This window comes from Eleutherodactylus coqui, chromosome 6 (genome assembly GCF_035609145.1).
Source record: "Eleutherodactylus coqui strain aEleCoq1 chromosome 6, aEleCoq1.hap1, whole genome shotgun sequence".
NCBI lineage: Eukaryota > Metazoa > Chordata > Amphibia > Anura > Eleutherodactylidae > Eleutherodactylus > Eleutherodactylus coqui.
The window spans coordinates 177,539,260-177,554,555 of record NC_089842.1 but is presented as its reverse complement, the minus strand read 5'-3'; the positions used below and the strand labels follow the sequence as shown (position 1 = coordinate 177,554,555).

Genomic DNA, 15,296 nt, shown 5'->3' with positions numbered 1-15,296 from the left:
CGTTTCCAATTCCAACGCATTATAAAATCATATAAAGATGAAATGATTATAAGTGATCTGTGGGTGTGGGTTAATAACCAAAAGTTTGCTTAAAATTCACCAGATGGAGTTAAATTTTATAGGCTTTCTTCTGGATTACAAATTTCATGGTTTATCCTTTAAATAGACGATTAAAATCAGGAAGGGCTGGAAAGAGCCAAACCCAACTGAGCTGATATTAAAGAGCCACAAGGCTCCAGCAAGTGCCATGTGCCCTGCACCATTTACCATGCATGGCTCCATAGTTTTGGTGGTGGCCGTGCTTGGTACTGCAACTCAGTCTGAACAGTAGTAACGAACAGCTGCTACGAAAACTACGAAGCTCTGCTTGGCAAGCAACTAAAATGGGACATGGCACTTGGTGGGGCTAGAGCACTACAGCCCCTGAAATCAGTTGACTGTCGGAGGCTTGCAAGAGCCCTACCCTGACAATCTTATTGATGGATAAGGATAGGCCATCAATGTTATAGTCTCAGAGAACCCCTTTGAAGTTTATAAAGCAGAGAGGATAAAAGAAAGGTCTCTCCGTTCTAGAAACAGTGACACTTGGCCATAGAGTGTGATATTGCAAGTCTGTTTCATTCATTTGAAGTGTCTGGCTTGTAAGGCTGCTGAATCAACAGACTTACTAATGTTGAGAAATTACAGCAGTAGTCACATCTAAGGCCCAATCAGGCATGGCAGTTTAAATCTATTCTGGGTGAAATATTAGTTCGAGGACGATTAGAGCTTTCATCTTTGTACAAGGCCATGAAATAATTTTCAACTTTTTTTTAGGGTAGAGTAATCAATCTCTTACATGCAAGACTTACAAGTAAGGTGTTCGGGGATAGAACACCGGAAACCAGCTTTGAAGAATTGGGGAACAGGATAAAAAGGAACATGAGATTAGAGAAAAGGTTAGCTGAAAATTATGATAATTACTTGATTTCATAACTTCTTCCTACTAGAATAATTTTTAAAGGCGTAATTAACTGTGCGACGCCAATTGCCATGCACTATCTTAGCATGTATGTGCATGTATTACGTGCCAAGATAGAACATGCCGTGATTTTTCCTGCATGCGCATTCTGAGCAATGTGTGTGAGCACAGCAACATAGGAGCCTATGGTAAATTGATACAGCGTATAACATGCTCAAAACCAGTGTGCGTAATACGCTGTCACCACACACTCATGTGAGCCTGGCATATAGTTCTAATTTGCACAAAAATTTCTATTAAGGCAATATTACAACAGAGGCTCCACTCACACCACATACAGATGTGACCACCCTTAGCCAATATTGAATTTCGTTAGGAAACACATTTGATGCATTCTTCCTCTATCCAGTAAAAAAATAAAAAAATATATAATATATTAAAAGGTGCACTTTTCTTTAAAATGGGAACCTATAGCTCAGTGACCAAATATGTTTGAGCTAACACTCAGTCATCCAGTAAAGAAAAACAAAAAAAACAAAAAAAAACAAAACATGGGAGCCAGTAGATGACATCCATTGAAGCCATCCATCGCAGGTCTGTGTGTTTTTTTTTTGTTTTTTTTTAACTTGCCTGTCAACAAGAATCGCCTCGGAAAAAGTTAAGCCAAGAGAAGACATCTATATATTGGCTACATAGACTTCTATAGGCAAAAGCAAACATAAAAGAGTATCTTTTTGACAACTTAAAAGGGGTTTTTCCAATCTTCTCTATGGATAGACCTCTACATTCAATATGTCTTCAGCACCCTTCCAGGTGCTGTGCAATTACGATACTCCGCACCAATGCCGTGATATAGGAAATTTACAATACTGACCTTTTAGTATATTCCAAATAGTGGTCTAACTAACATGCCAGTATACCCATCCAGGGGCGAATAGCAATTTAATTGCTCTTTAAAACAGCAATATCATAAAAACAAACCCTTACCACATCTTGGGGTCTATTCTAGCTCAATACGCAAGCCAAGCTAACAATAGTTTTTAGTGCAGCGGCTAGACTCCTATGTATCTGGCAAATATTCTGAGCATAGAAAAATATAGCCTGCTGTGCTTTTTTTATGTAGCCTGGCACCCAAAAAAAACCAAAAAACTGTATACTGTTGCAGCGTCCGAGGGGCAGGCCCACAGCCGAGAAGATAGTGTGGTAGATTCCGGCCTTGTCAAAGAGCTCCACCATCTCCTCGCTTGTTTACTTGCAGAACTAGTTCCAGTCCAACTTTTACACACGCCATCAGGAAAAATGGTGCAGAACACAAAAGTGGTGTGACAGGCAGGATTTACAGGATAACAGACAAATCCACAGTCCCAGTTATCTACGGGATTCTGTTCCCGGCCACTCTCCTTCACTCTCTCTCCAGCTCTCTACCGGTCAACACTCACATTTGGAAGACGGGCACTCAATGCTGCATGGTGGTTCCTTTAACTCTCTGTCCTCCAGGTCAATAGGGAGAAAACCTGGGTGAATTGGGCCAAGGGCACACACAAGGCAATCACTCAGCCTCTTCCATTTTGAGGTCCCTTGTAAGACAAGGCAGTCTCTCCTAGTCACCAAAAGTCTCCACGCTCTCCAACTTCTCCACGTTGCACAGACTAGCTTGGGCTCCCTTTTGACTGACTTGTATACATCTTGCAATCACATATATATAACTGGTCACGTGACACACAAGATACATTTTCCAGACATAGCTCAGATATTAACCCATTCAGTGCTGCAGAGGTGCAATACACATCGAATTCGTGCAACATAAAAGACACTGACAAAACATAGGCAGAAGGCAAATGCATTCATACTTATGGAGGGGCCCTGTTAACTCTGGGCCACTACACTGTGCAGTATATGATGTTTCTACAATGGCAGTCTATGAGCAAAGTAAGCAACTGCACAGTATACAGCTGCATATGTCCAAGATAAACATCTTTGATACAACCATCCAAAATTCCATTGAAAAAATGGTCTTCTAAGATGTAGTTTTAAAAGGAAATCTCTCACCACCTCTCTGGAGGGCAGCACAAGGCAGTGACAAGCATGCCGATTACAGTGATAGATCTACATTCAGAACGCTTGCATTCATTGGGAGAAACCTGCATTCCACTTGAAGAAGTCACGCAGAAGACTAGTCCTTGAAATTCATGAGCTGTAGGCTAGCCCTACCCATCAGGTTCTCCATCTACTGATTGACAGCAATCTTCCAATTACTGTGCAGCTGTCAATCAGTGGGCAGATGGCAGGGCTAACCAAAGTTAATGAATATATGGACAACTACTTTCTGTAGTTATGTGTCTGATATGAATAAAATGCAAGTTTCTCCCAAACTACTGCTGCAGACCTATCACTAATCAGCGTGACTGTCACTACATTATACTGCCCTCACAGATGACAACATAAAAATGGTGGCAGACTCCCTTTAACCTTCAACTGTGGGCATTATTCATTACATTTCCGTGTACATGGGGTCTCAGTCTCCTATATATTGTGCTGGAGTTTTTTTGCGCAATGATGAACTGCATGTTTACAATAACTTGTTTGTATTAAATTGCAGATGATACATAATTAATCCCTGAAACACATGCCCCCCCCCCCCCAATTTAGTTTTTTTCTCCCCTCTTTTAAAAAATTGTAACTCCTTTATTTATCCATTGATGTTGCTGTATGAGGGCTTGGTTCTTGGGGACAAGTTGTATTGCTCAACGATACTAGTTAATGTAACGTAATGTAATACTAGTTAATGTAATGTGACGATACTATAAAATGTACTGAAAAACTTTAAAAAAATTCTAAGTGGAGTAAAATGAAACAAAAATGAAATTCCGCCATCTTTTGGAGAATCTTGTTTCTATGGCGCACAAACTGCAACATAATAAACACGATAACTTTTATTGTATGGGTCAGTATGATTACTACGATACCAAACTTCTAATACTTTTTTTGCTGTACTTAATCTTGCTGTATTTAATTTTTTTTTAATTATTTTCTGCCGCCCCTTTTTCTGAGTGCAATAACTTTTTTTTTTCAGTCGACGTAGTCGTGCGAGGGCTCATTTTTTGCTGGACGTTTGTGTTGGTATCATTTTGGAATACATACAACTTTTTGAATGCTTTTTATTACACTTTTTCTTGCATACAGGGTGACCAAAAAAAGCGAAAATTTCTGGCATTTTTTTTTTTCTCACGATGTTCATCATGCAGGATAAATAATGCATTACTTTGACAGATCGGACTTTTACAGATGTAGTAATACCAAATATGTATTTTTTTTCATTATTTAGATTCTTTTATTATAAATATGGCAAAAAAGGGTTGTTTTTTTAACTTTATTACTTTTTTAAAATAATTAGTAAAACTTTTTTTTTTTTTACCTGCAATGCTTTAATTGCTCATGCAGTATGATGTAATGCCACAGCATTACATTATACTGCGATTGAGCAGGCATAGCTCAATAGACATTCTGCCAAGACAGCCCTGGGGCCTATCAGAAAGCCCCTGGCTGCCATGACACCCGCATGGCTCCCTGCAATCTCATTGCAGGGGACGCGTTTGGTACCCCTGAACATCGTTCGGGGAATTTAAATGCCGCTGTCAGAATTGACAGCGGCATTTAAAGGGTTAACAGTTCCGATAAGCCGCGTGGCTTCTCTGAGCTGTTGCCGGCAGCTGTCAGCTGCAAGAAACAGCTGGCGCCCATGTTATATGAAGAGAGATCGCCCCGCAATCTCTCTTCATACACACCCAGACACTGGAGTACGCAAATGTACGCCCTGCAGTATTAAGGGGTTAAAAAAAACATGTAGAAGTAAATCAATGTTTACTTATAAAATTTACTAATGTCGCATAATTCATAATGAAGAGGGGGGTACGCAAATCTGAAATCTAGACTTGGAAATGGTCTATGAGGCTACATGTCCACATTTAAAAGGTTAAAGATGGATGGTCAGCATTGAATAGGAGATTTGTGCAAATAGGATTGATCCAGGGATCTTCCGACAGCCGGATTTGGAGTTAGGAAGGAACTTTTCTCTGAAGATTATTGATCTAGGGATTATTCTGACTGCCATTATGGAGTGAGAATGGAATTTTTTTCCCCTAAAAGGGGGTAAATTGGCTTCTACCGTGTTTTTTTTTTGCCTTCCTCTGGTTCAACATGGGGGGTTGGAAACAAGCTGAACTGGATGGACATTTGTCTTTTTTCAGCCTTGCATAGCATGTTACAAGAAATCTAGTTTAGACAATGATGTGGCCTTTTGAAGAGGTTTCACAGTATGTGTGGTGTATATGTTGGGAGATTTTTGAGTTGCACATACCTAGTGAATAGTATGAATAGATCCTTACTGTGTTTAAGTGCTTGCGTGTTAAAGGAAAGAAAACTACTGGCTTGTAGGTGTGAAGTACAATTGGGACACAGTATGACTAATCTATCCAAACTACATCAAGTTTATTAATATAGTCAATTTAGTTTACCAGAGCTGCATCTACCTAAGGGTGAATTTCCACAAACGGTGTAAATCCACGGCAAATCAAAGATGCCGCAATTTAATTCCCACTGCGGAAATCTGCAGTAGAATTCCGCATGTGAGCATTGGCAGGCGGAAAGCCATTAGGTTCAATAGAACCTAATAGCTGCGGATTTCCGCCAGGGAAAACACGGTAAAAATCCATCTGTGGGGATTCACCCTTAATATAGCATTAATGGAGACCGCAGAATTCCGCGATCACCATCAGGCACTTTGTTTTTAATCGCGGTACTACCGCGACATAAATTCGTGGGCGTATCCCGTGGGCATGAGCCCTAAAAAGGTTGAAAATCTATAAAATTGAATTTTGTTAGAAGCATTCGTAAACAGAGAAAATAACACCCCAGGCTACTTAAATATTAAGGATTATGCAATGTAAAGTAAATAAGTATTTTTATCCTCAAGATGCTGCATGAGTCAGACCCATAAAACTTTGAGTCAGCACAACTACTGAACCACAGGCAGACTGACAAAAATAATCAAGGACATTAGCTTGTTTATTGTCTGACACAAGAAAAAGGGGCTTGTTATAAAAAGGCAGAAAACAGGAATGTCCCTCTGCAACATGTCTGTATTATTAATGTACATTACAGTGGGATGAAGAGCCTGCAACATCTATCTATAGCCGTTTTTGTTCACCGTATGTCAAACAGTCTTATCTTCCAATCTCTGGCACCCTGCAAGTTACTATAGTAACCTGGAGTTTTTATGAGACTCGGGAGATGCGTTTTACCTTGCTCAAGTCATGGTGTAAAAGTATGCATTGCCCGGGAGGTGAAAGAAAGGTTTCTCAATGGAAAGGTATTGCACAGATACAGCAATAAGATCTGGGGACAATAAATTTATTTAGGACGGGTGATTTTTATAAGTCACATAAGGACAAAGGGCTTTTGGATACAAAAAAACACTACACTGTTTATAAACATATTCATTGTCAAAAGACACCCATGTGGAGGTGTCTGAATATCCCCAAGATCCATCCCCTTCCAATCCAGTGTTTTGTCTTACTGCGGCTCCCTACGCATTTAAGTCTCCGTCCCCTTACCCAACCCTACAACACTCTCATGGGGTTTAGGATTCTTTAATATAATCCTGAGACCGCCCCTTTCTCACTGTGGACATGCTAAAAACACTCACTATTGCCCTCATCTACTCTCTGCTCGATTATTGCAATTCGCTGCTGGCCGTCCTCCCCTGCGCCAGACTCTCCCCTCTCCAATCCATCCTGAATGCGGCAGCCAGGCTCATCTTCCTGACTAGCCGCTAATCAGACAGCTCTGCCCTGTGCCGGTCACTGCACTGGCTGCCCTCAAATATAGAATTCAATTTAAACTCACTATCTTTATCCATAAAACTCTCTATAGCACCGCGCCGCCCTACATTGCCTCCCTCATCTTTATACACCACCCAGCCCGCTCCCTCCACTCTGCTAACGAAATCAGATTAAGTGCCCCTTTAGCCCAAACCTCTCATTCCCACCTCCAAGACTTCTCTAGAGAGCACCAGTCCTCTGGGACATGCTACTCCAAGCTATCCAGGCAATCCCAGACACAAAAAACTTCAGGCATGCTCTAAAAACGAACCTCTTTAGGGAGGCGTACCACATACCCCAAAACAAACCCCTCTAGTCTCCCTGATAACATGCTACCTGACCTACTGACTGCAATCCCTGCTAGCTGCCATCAACCGCCCCCTGCAGTCATACAGATTCCGCTCCCACACGGCTGAAGTCTGACCATTGTCTAGGAGTATAGCATCCCACTCTCCATCTCGCCTTATCTTGTACATCTCCAGCCATTTACCTTCTGTATCACCCCATTATCTGTAGTATGTAAGCTCGTTAGAGCAGGCTCCTCACTGATACTGTTTCCATCAATTGATTACTAGATGTAACCGTGGTTTTTGTATCTTTGTTTCTTGTATCTGTTCTCCTGTTTTGTAAGCGCATGTTGGCACTATATAAAGATTATTCTTATTCTAATATCTCCCTGGCATAGTCCCCTTTTTCCTCCAGGTTCTGATAATTATGCTACCTTCTACTTCTAGTAAAACGGATTTAGCAACATATGTCACATAGTGATCCCATCTCATTCCTTTGTAAGATCTTCTCTGTGTATTGTAAGAGACGTGATCTTCCATCTTTCTCTATTTTTGAAAGAATCTACGATTCTCATCCCAACTCTAAAGGCCTAATTTTCTTTTCTCTATAAACAAATCTTAAACCACCCTAAAACTATCCAACATACATAGGTAAGCCTCATCAAAATCTATTACGGATATAGCAGACTGACATTTCATATGGGAATTAGTCTCTCATTCTCACATCCCAATTGTAGTAGTCCCAAGTCGTAAAGCTCATGCAATGTTGAACTACTCTTTTCATGGTTGTCTCTATTGTCAACTGGGTTTGGCTGCTTCTGCTTTCCTTTCCAGGATTCCCGTCAGTCTCGACAGCTGGGCACCCAACATTCTTAAATCTAAAGGTTTGTTCAATGGGCGCGATACTCTGGCATCTGTGGTCTTTGTACCAAGACATCCCTGAATTTCAAAATTTTCTCTTGCAAGTCATGCAGAAAGTGGTGAACTTCCATCCTCTCTATCTATCCTCCTGCCATCATCCTTTCCACCACTTTCCCTTATTTTTGTTTGTGCTGGTTGATCCTGAGGAGGTGTCCACATGATGTTCACAATTTATGGGTGTAGGAAGATGAAAGTCTGTCACGGTTGGGCACCCACCAATGCCACAGGTTGGACGTAGCTACCTCCTGAGATCACACATTACGTTATGTTCTTTTTAAGGTCCAAAAAGACCACTCAGCTTGTGTACTATTTTTATTTACACACACACACACACACACACACACACACACACACACACACACACACTCTCATAATATAGGTTAAAGGAATTGGATTGCCTGCAGTAAATTTTTATCAGAAGGTCTTTAAGTGATTAAAAGGGAACTGCTCACCATAATCTCACCGCTAAAATTTACCTCATTGCCTAGCATGGGTTGAAAAATCAATTTTTAGTAATGAGTCTATATACTTCCACGATTCGGTTCCAAAGTTATCCCCCACCATATGCAAATGAACCAAGAAGAGTCAAGTCATTGCCCTCTTAGGTCTTGATCGACAGGATTTCCTGTGTATCGGGGATGCAACAAACTGCCTATTAAAAGAAAGGGTTGTGATTAGCTCCGCAGCTCATGAATCAGCGAGGCTCTTCTTGGCCAGATGATTTTTCTCTGCTGATTTGTATACGGCACAGGATAACTTTGGAACCTAATTGCAGAGACACATGGGCTCATTAGGAAAAGAGAAGGCATTAGCAATGATTGATTTTTCATGCCCTGCCAGCCAGTAAAGCCAGTTTTAGGAGAAGATGGTGGAGACAGGTTCTCTTTCACATATAAAGGATTAATGTAGATACATTGTTCAATCCTTTTGTTAAACACTAAGAATGTTATTAATCACACCTTCAGTTGCTTTCTGGAGCTCTTGCTGCCTTTGCACAAAATAAGCTCTAATGGTTGCAAAACCACAATCTTAAAATGGTATCGTCTTAAAAGTTCAGTAGTAAAACACGGCAATATACCTGCATTGTGCAAGAGAGAAGCGGAGAATAGTTGTCAAACCCTGGACTCCAGGTCACAGCTGCTGTTGTGCTGGTCACCTCACCTGTGGTCAGTTTGTATGGTGGATGTGGCAGCCCTGAAAAATGAAAATGGAAAGCACATTATATAATATTTTGTTATAATTCACAAGACGTATCGAATATTAGCCAAGACATTTGCCAGTTTGAAAATAGCAATGCATAGTAATTGAAGTAATAAGACCTTGGTGCAGTGGATGTACCTACCAAATGCATATTTATAGGTATGGTGTACGTATTTAAAAATTCCTCTTCCCAGGGCTTATCAAGTATATGAATACACAGTATTGAATAACATCTCTGACTTGATCTTGCTATTAAGGTGTGATCAGTAAGGGGGTGCACCAATACAAACCATACATAAAACTATACCTTCTGTAAAATGTATTGTTCCACACCAGTGACATTAACTGGTAGCCAATGTGATATTATTGTATGTTGTATTTAAGCAAACTGCTCTATAAACATGCATTTTCTTTTAGGTACTGCATCCATGTAATTGCAATTACAATACCACACAGTATTAAAAGTGGCAATGCATGGGTTGCGCAGGGTCTCTGGTATGTGTCTTGACGCAGTAATGTGGCGCCCCATGGCTTCTCTACTAGGTAGGGTCACTTGATATAAGGTGGTGTCTTTATGATCAGTATGGCAGAGGTAGGGAATGACAGTGTACTGGCCAGAAGTTATCAACAGACAAACTTATCTGTGCTCCTGTGGTTGGGTTTGGACCTGTCTAAGTGGAGCATGTTGCCCTGGCTGATTTGTGTGACCAGAGACTGAAATTCAGCCAGCTCGTTAAGCCTTGGGTATCATTAATTGCGAGTTGCAATCTGAATTTTACAGGAACTGAGACCACTGTACTGTAAACTTAAAGGGGTTGTCCGGTCACACAGGGTAAAAATTTTTATAATGCTGCTGCTTCCCTTTCAGTAAGGATAGTAGCACACAGCATACAGGGGCTCAAACCGGCCGGCAGATCAGCTGCAATGTCAGTTTATTACCTTAGAATCTGATGTTCACTGCAGCTTTCAAAGATGGCGCCTCTGTGCTGCCTTCCCACAATGCTCTGCGCTCTCCCTCTTCTGTGTGCGCGCTCCCGATGGTAGTAAGAGACATGAAAAGGCAGGATTTCATGGCCTCCCTCAGCTCACGTCCTAGCCCCGCCCACGACATGCCCACCTCTATTGAACTGTTCTACAGTCTCTCCCCACCCAGGCCCCGCCCCCTGCTGCATACTATACTCAGAGGGGTTGTAGCCAGGGGACACTTATACACTCATGGTTCAGGATAAAATCTTGGCATGAGTGTATAGTGAATGGAGAGGGGCTGGGGAGAGTCGAGAGAGAACTCTCCTGCAGCCCCCCACTGCAAGGCTACCTACTGCCCCCCCACCCTGCTAAAGTAAAGTAAAACAAAACATTTCCCCACACACACATGCCCTCATAGTGCCCCTCCCAGAGTGACCCCCGACTTCTGTCAGCCGGGTCCCTGCACACACACACACATCACTGCACCCCCCCCCCTTTGCACACATCCATCCATCTCTCCCTCTCCACCCCCCCTCCCCCTTCCCCCGGAACTTCTGACAGCCGGGTCTCCAGACACCACGAACACGAACACGAACACACACGAACACACACACACACACACACACACACACACACACACACCACTGCACCCCCCCCCTTGCACACATCCATCCATCTCTCCCTCTCCACCCACCCCCCCCGCGAGAGCCCGCCCCTCCACTCATTCTTACCTTGGAGATGAAGAGCCAGCAGCCACGCCTCCCCTGCAGGCAGAACTGAGCTTCCCAGCGGCTGAAGTTCTTCTGCACATGCGCAGAGCTGTGCTGGAGAAGCGTGTCTCCGTCGTCCCGACAAGAAGAGGACAAGAGACTTGTCGGAACCCATGGCAACCGAGGAGCAACACAGGGGGGGGGGCATTCCAAAAGGTAAGTGAATAACTTCTGTTTGCCTAATTTACAATGCACAATGTATATTACAAAGTGCATTGTATTGGGCAAACAGAAGTAATGAGACCTAATGTTTATGGCCGGACAACCCCTTTAATAGAAACTGTAACTTACTACTAGCAACCCCCATGCCATCTGAGACTTATGCTGTAACCACCAAGAACAGTGCACAGTTAGGGTATGTGCATACGTGGCAATCCAACATGGATTTTTCCATTTGGATTCTGCCTCTAAAAACCGAACCAGAAATCCATGGCTAAGCTGCAAATGTCTGCTATGTATTCTGCAGAGTATAAATCCTAGGCAGAAATTTATGGCTAACCCGCAGATTTCTGCTAAAGTTTTTAGAGGCGGAATCAGTGCAAAAAAAAAATAAAAATCTGCTTCAGATTTTACTGTGTGAACATATCCTTAGTAACCATTACCCTAGCTCCCCCAGATAGAGTGCTTCAGTTGAACTGCTTTGTGTCAGCCTCCTTACTGTGCAAAGTTTGAGTGGGGTCCCGAGTTAGGGTCAAGGGCCACAAGAAAAAAAATTACCTGTTTTCAAATCTTTATTATAGGGTAGCCATAATTATGGACTCCTAGTGACATTTTTGCACTAAAAGCAGGTTAAAAAGAAGCAGGATTCATAGACAACCATCACAGTTCTATCATCCAGTTTTCCCCAGAGCCAAGACAGCATATAGATTGTTTCTTTATCCCTTCTTTATCCCTTGGTACTTCAATTACTCTATGTGTCATGATAGTTTTGATAGTTGAGTTGTTCTACCATTATAGTCATCAGTGATCAGGATGAACAGATTTATAGGTCATTTATATGCAAGTGTTTCAAACTATAATGTAACATATACAATAAAACTCCAGAGGAAGGCAAACAATAGTACGTCCTATAATTGTGTTACATATACAAGCTCAGACTTCACATTACACGCAGGGTGTCGCTAGAAAGCGAAGACATCAAACTTTCGGCATTGTTAGCTTTATGCCTAGGGGATGGATGTCTACATGTGCTTATGGTTACACAGATCAGTGGCTCACCCACTTTCTTTAGCTCTGACCTAGATTCTCTTTGTCTTCATCCATAACCACACAGTAGAAGCATGGACTTGCATAACAATCAGGCAATGCTTGAAGTTTTGTATTCTCAGACTTGCATTCCATCTCTGAAACTCTTTCCCAGCCATTAGCAGCTGAGAGCAGTATTCATATCCTTGGGTCATAACTCATAGGAAAAAAACACACTAATTGGGTCTACATCTCTCCTCTTCTTCAGTAATCTCTGCAGATAATAAATCCATGGCCCCCAAATATAATTATATCAGCTGCCATAAAATATTGCCTTACTTCGTCAACGTCATGCTTTTCAAATTACAGTAATACAACCTGTGTCCTTAGATAGCATGTAGGCATCTTGGTTATGAAGGTTTGTTTTATTGAGGAAATGGGGAAAAATGGCGTCTGGCAGTGACCTACCTCCTGCTAAAATGTAAGGGGCTGCTTAACCATTATGGTTAATGTTCTAGATCTTATTTCTATTATGTTGGTACAATCTGCAAGAGGGGACAGTGGATGGAGATGGCCATGCAACCATGTACAAGAATGTAGCAGAGTATTTTTTTTCACCAAAAGTTTTGGGGGAAGAAGGATGGGGGGGGGGGGGGGGTAGGAATAAGGCAGGTCTGTGAGGGAGTGAGTAGATTTATGACACACCAGAAATTCAGGTCAACTAGAATAACTGCTTGTCAGAAAGCTGCACAAGGAGGGAAGATAGCCACAAAAGTATCCCAGCACAAGCTGCTCACCAACTCCTTCATCCGGCCAGACCTACACTGGCCAAATTGGTTACTATGGCTCCGTGTTAAAGAGTAGCTGACCTTCAACTAAATTTTGACAAGTCAAAAATATTCATCCGGAGATGTCGCACTACGGAGACCACCTGCTGACCACTAGAAAAAGGTGGCTGAAGCGCTCACTTAAGTCCTGTGCCCTCTCTGCTGTCTTCGTTGCTTTTCAGCTCCTTCCGGCAGCTGAAGACAGCCTTCTAGAGTTGTATAGCGCTTTCTGTAGACCTCTATGCAAGCCATCTTAAGCTGCCAGAGGCAGCCGAAGAGCAGGTAAGGCAGCCATAGGGACACAGCACTCTGCTAGAATGAGGGAGATGCAGTGCTCACCAATTAGCAGGGGTCTCAGCAGAAAGCAGTCTTTTGGAAAGGGGTATGCTCAGCCTCCAACCACCTCATTATAGGTAAGCCCTGTAAGGAATCTTCCAAGGGTCTTGCCTCTAATTGGGGTCTTTCAGAAACATTCTGGAATACAACATACTCAAATATTTTTTCCCCCTCCACAGATATCAGACTTCCACACATTTAAAATTTGAGGCTGGTTGCAGTAAAAATTGAATTTTCTCAACTTTTATCTAATATGTATTAACAGCTAAACAGCAGAAATCTGATAACAGTAGGTTAGCCAAACCCCAAACACAAGCTTATATTTCAAATACAGATTTCAAAATGGTTAACCCAACTTCATCAGCGGCCAGAGAATAGAAAGTTGGAAACCCCTTTCCTTATAAATCATCTGCTTGGGGACCTGTAAGGAACACGCACACGCGCACAAAAAAGGTGAAAGAAGTGCAATATCTTGCTAAAGACAAAAATTGTGTCTGGAAACCTGGAGTCCCAGAAGTGAAACCTGGAATGGAGTCCCACTCTACCATGATCACTATAAGCTGTGTCATAGCTTACAATGGTCATCAGTCATGAGTCTACAAGATCAGTTGTCCTAAAACATACATCTTTTATTAAAAAAATTCCATTTCTATGTTCACTGTATAGAACAATTTTATTAAACTGGAAATCAACCTTAATGCCTGCTTGTAACAGACAACAAAATCAGGCTTGTAAAATTTTAAAGGGGCGCTAAACTTTCAGACAACACCTGCTCATGTAATGGCTTGTGCATCTTATCAATCGTGTAATACACTTTGTGGCAAGTTGGGGGTCACTCGCCTGTGGATCGCCAAACTCTCGGACCCGAAATGGCGCACCTGCTGGGCAGCTAACACTCAGCAGACGGGAATTCTCCTTAAAACTGGTGCCTGCCAGCGTTTATTTCACTTTAGCACAGCAAAGATATTCAGCATACAAACACAGTCCAGCATATCATATGCCACTTTGCACTGTTGTAGGTCACAGTGAACGCAGCATCAGCATTTTAAACATAACAGCAAACAATGGCCATATAAGCACCCCACCTGGGTATGAGTTTAGGGTCGTCCTTCCCTGTCAAACTCAAGGTCTTATAATGTGCATAAGTTCAGGGTTTACAAACCCACAGGGTCCCATCGCTAACCCTGCTCAGGGTGTCTAGAGGGAGTCTTCCTCTATCAGACGTGTGATGGTCCCAAACTGGTCTGCATGGATCAGGCTCCCAGTTCCTGACACGGCTTCTCAACCGCTTCCACTGGTCCACACTGGACCTTAGGCTTGCAGCCCTTCCAGTTCACCTGAGCTGTAACTTCCCTCCTGAGTGTGCCAGGAAGCATATATCTATATTACACTCAAGTTCGGCACTAACAATCAGGTTAAGTCAGGGAACCCAAACAACCAATGAGGTTGAATCAGTCAAGCCAAACCACCAATGAGATTGCTGGAATTGTGAATCAGAACCAATGAGGTTGCTGGAATTGCTCCATAGTGCTGAACTTGAGTGTAATATAGATATATGCTGCCAGGAACAGACTTTTATTGCTTCATGCCATACCCAGCAGGTGTTAACCTGTGAGTGCAGCTGCCATGCAGGAGCTCCCTTTTGTCGTGTTCTGTTGGGAGTTGGCTGTCTCCCTCCCTCCGCCCCTGGGCGGAGGCTATTGCTTAAAGGTCAGATAGAGACTTGCAATCACTGCCAGTTATTGGTTTTCCTCAGTGTGCTAGCTAGTCTGCCTCTGTTGGTCTCCTGCTTCTGTCATCTTGTCTGCTATACTTTGCTATTATCTGCCAGGTTTTTTCATCTGCCTCAGTTCTGCTTAGTATTGTTAGTGTTGGTTATTTACATCTGCCTTTTCTGTCGGTGTTCTACCCTTTCCATCCTGGTAAGTCAGCGTCCCTTTTTCAGTCCCTAGTGAGAGTAGGGA

The 15,296-nt window shown here is 42.5% G+C and overlaps 1 protein-coding gene across 1 annotated transcript in view; it reads right to left on the bottom strand.

Annotated features, from left to right (window-relative positions):
* TYRO3 (TYRO3 protein tyrosine kinase) overlaps positions 1-15,296 on the bottom strand; it is a 173,954-nt gene that overhangs the window by 67,022 nt on the left and 91,636 nt on the right. The window contains exon 6 of the mRNA XM_066608303.1: positions 9,127-9,242. Within this exon, the coding sequence (XP_066464400.1) occupies positions 9,127-9,242 (116 nt within the window). The remainder of the gene's footprint in view (positions 1-9,126; positions 9,243-15,296) is intronic.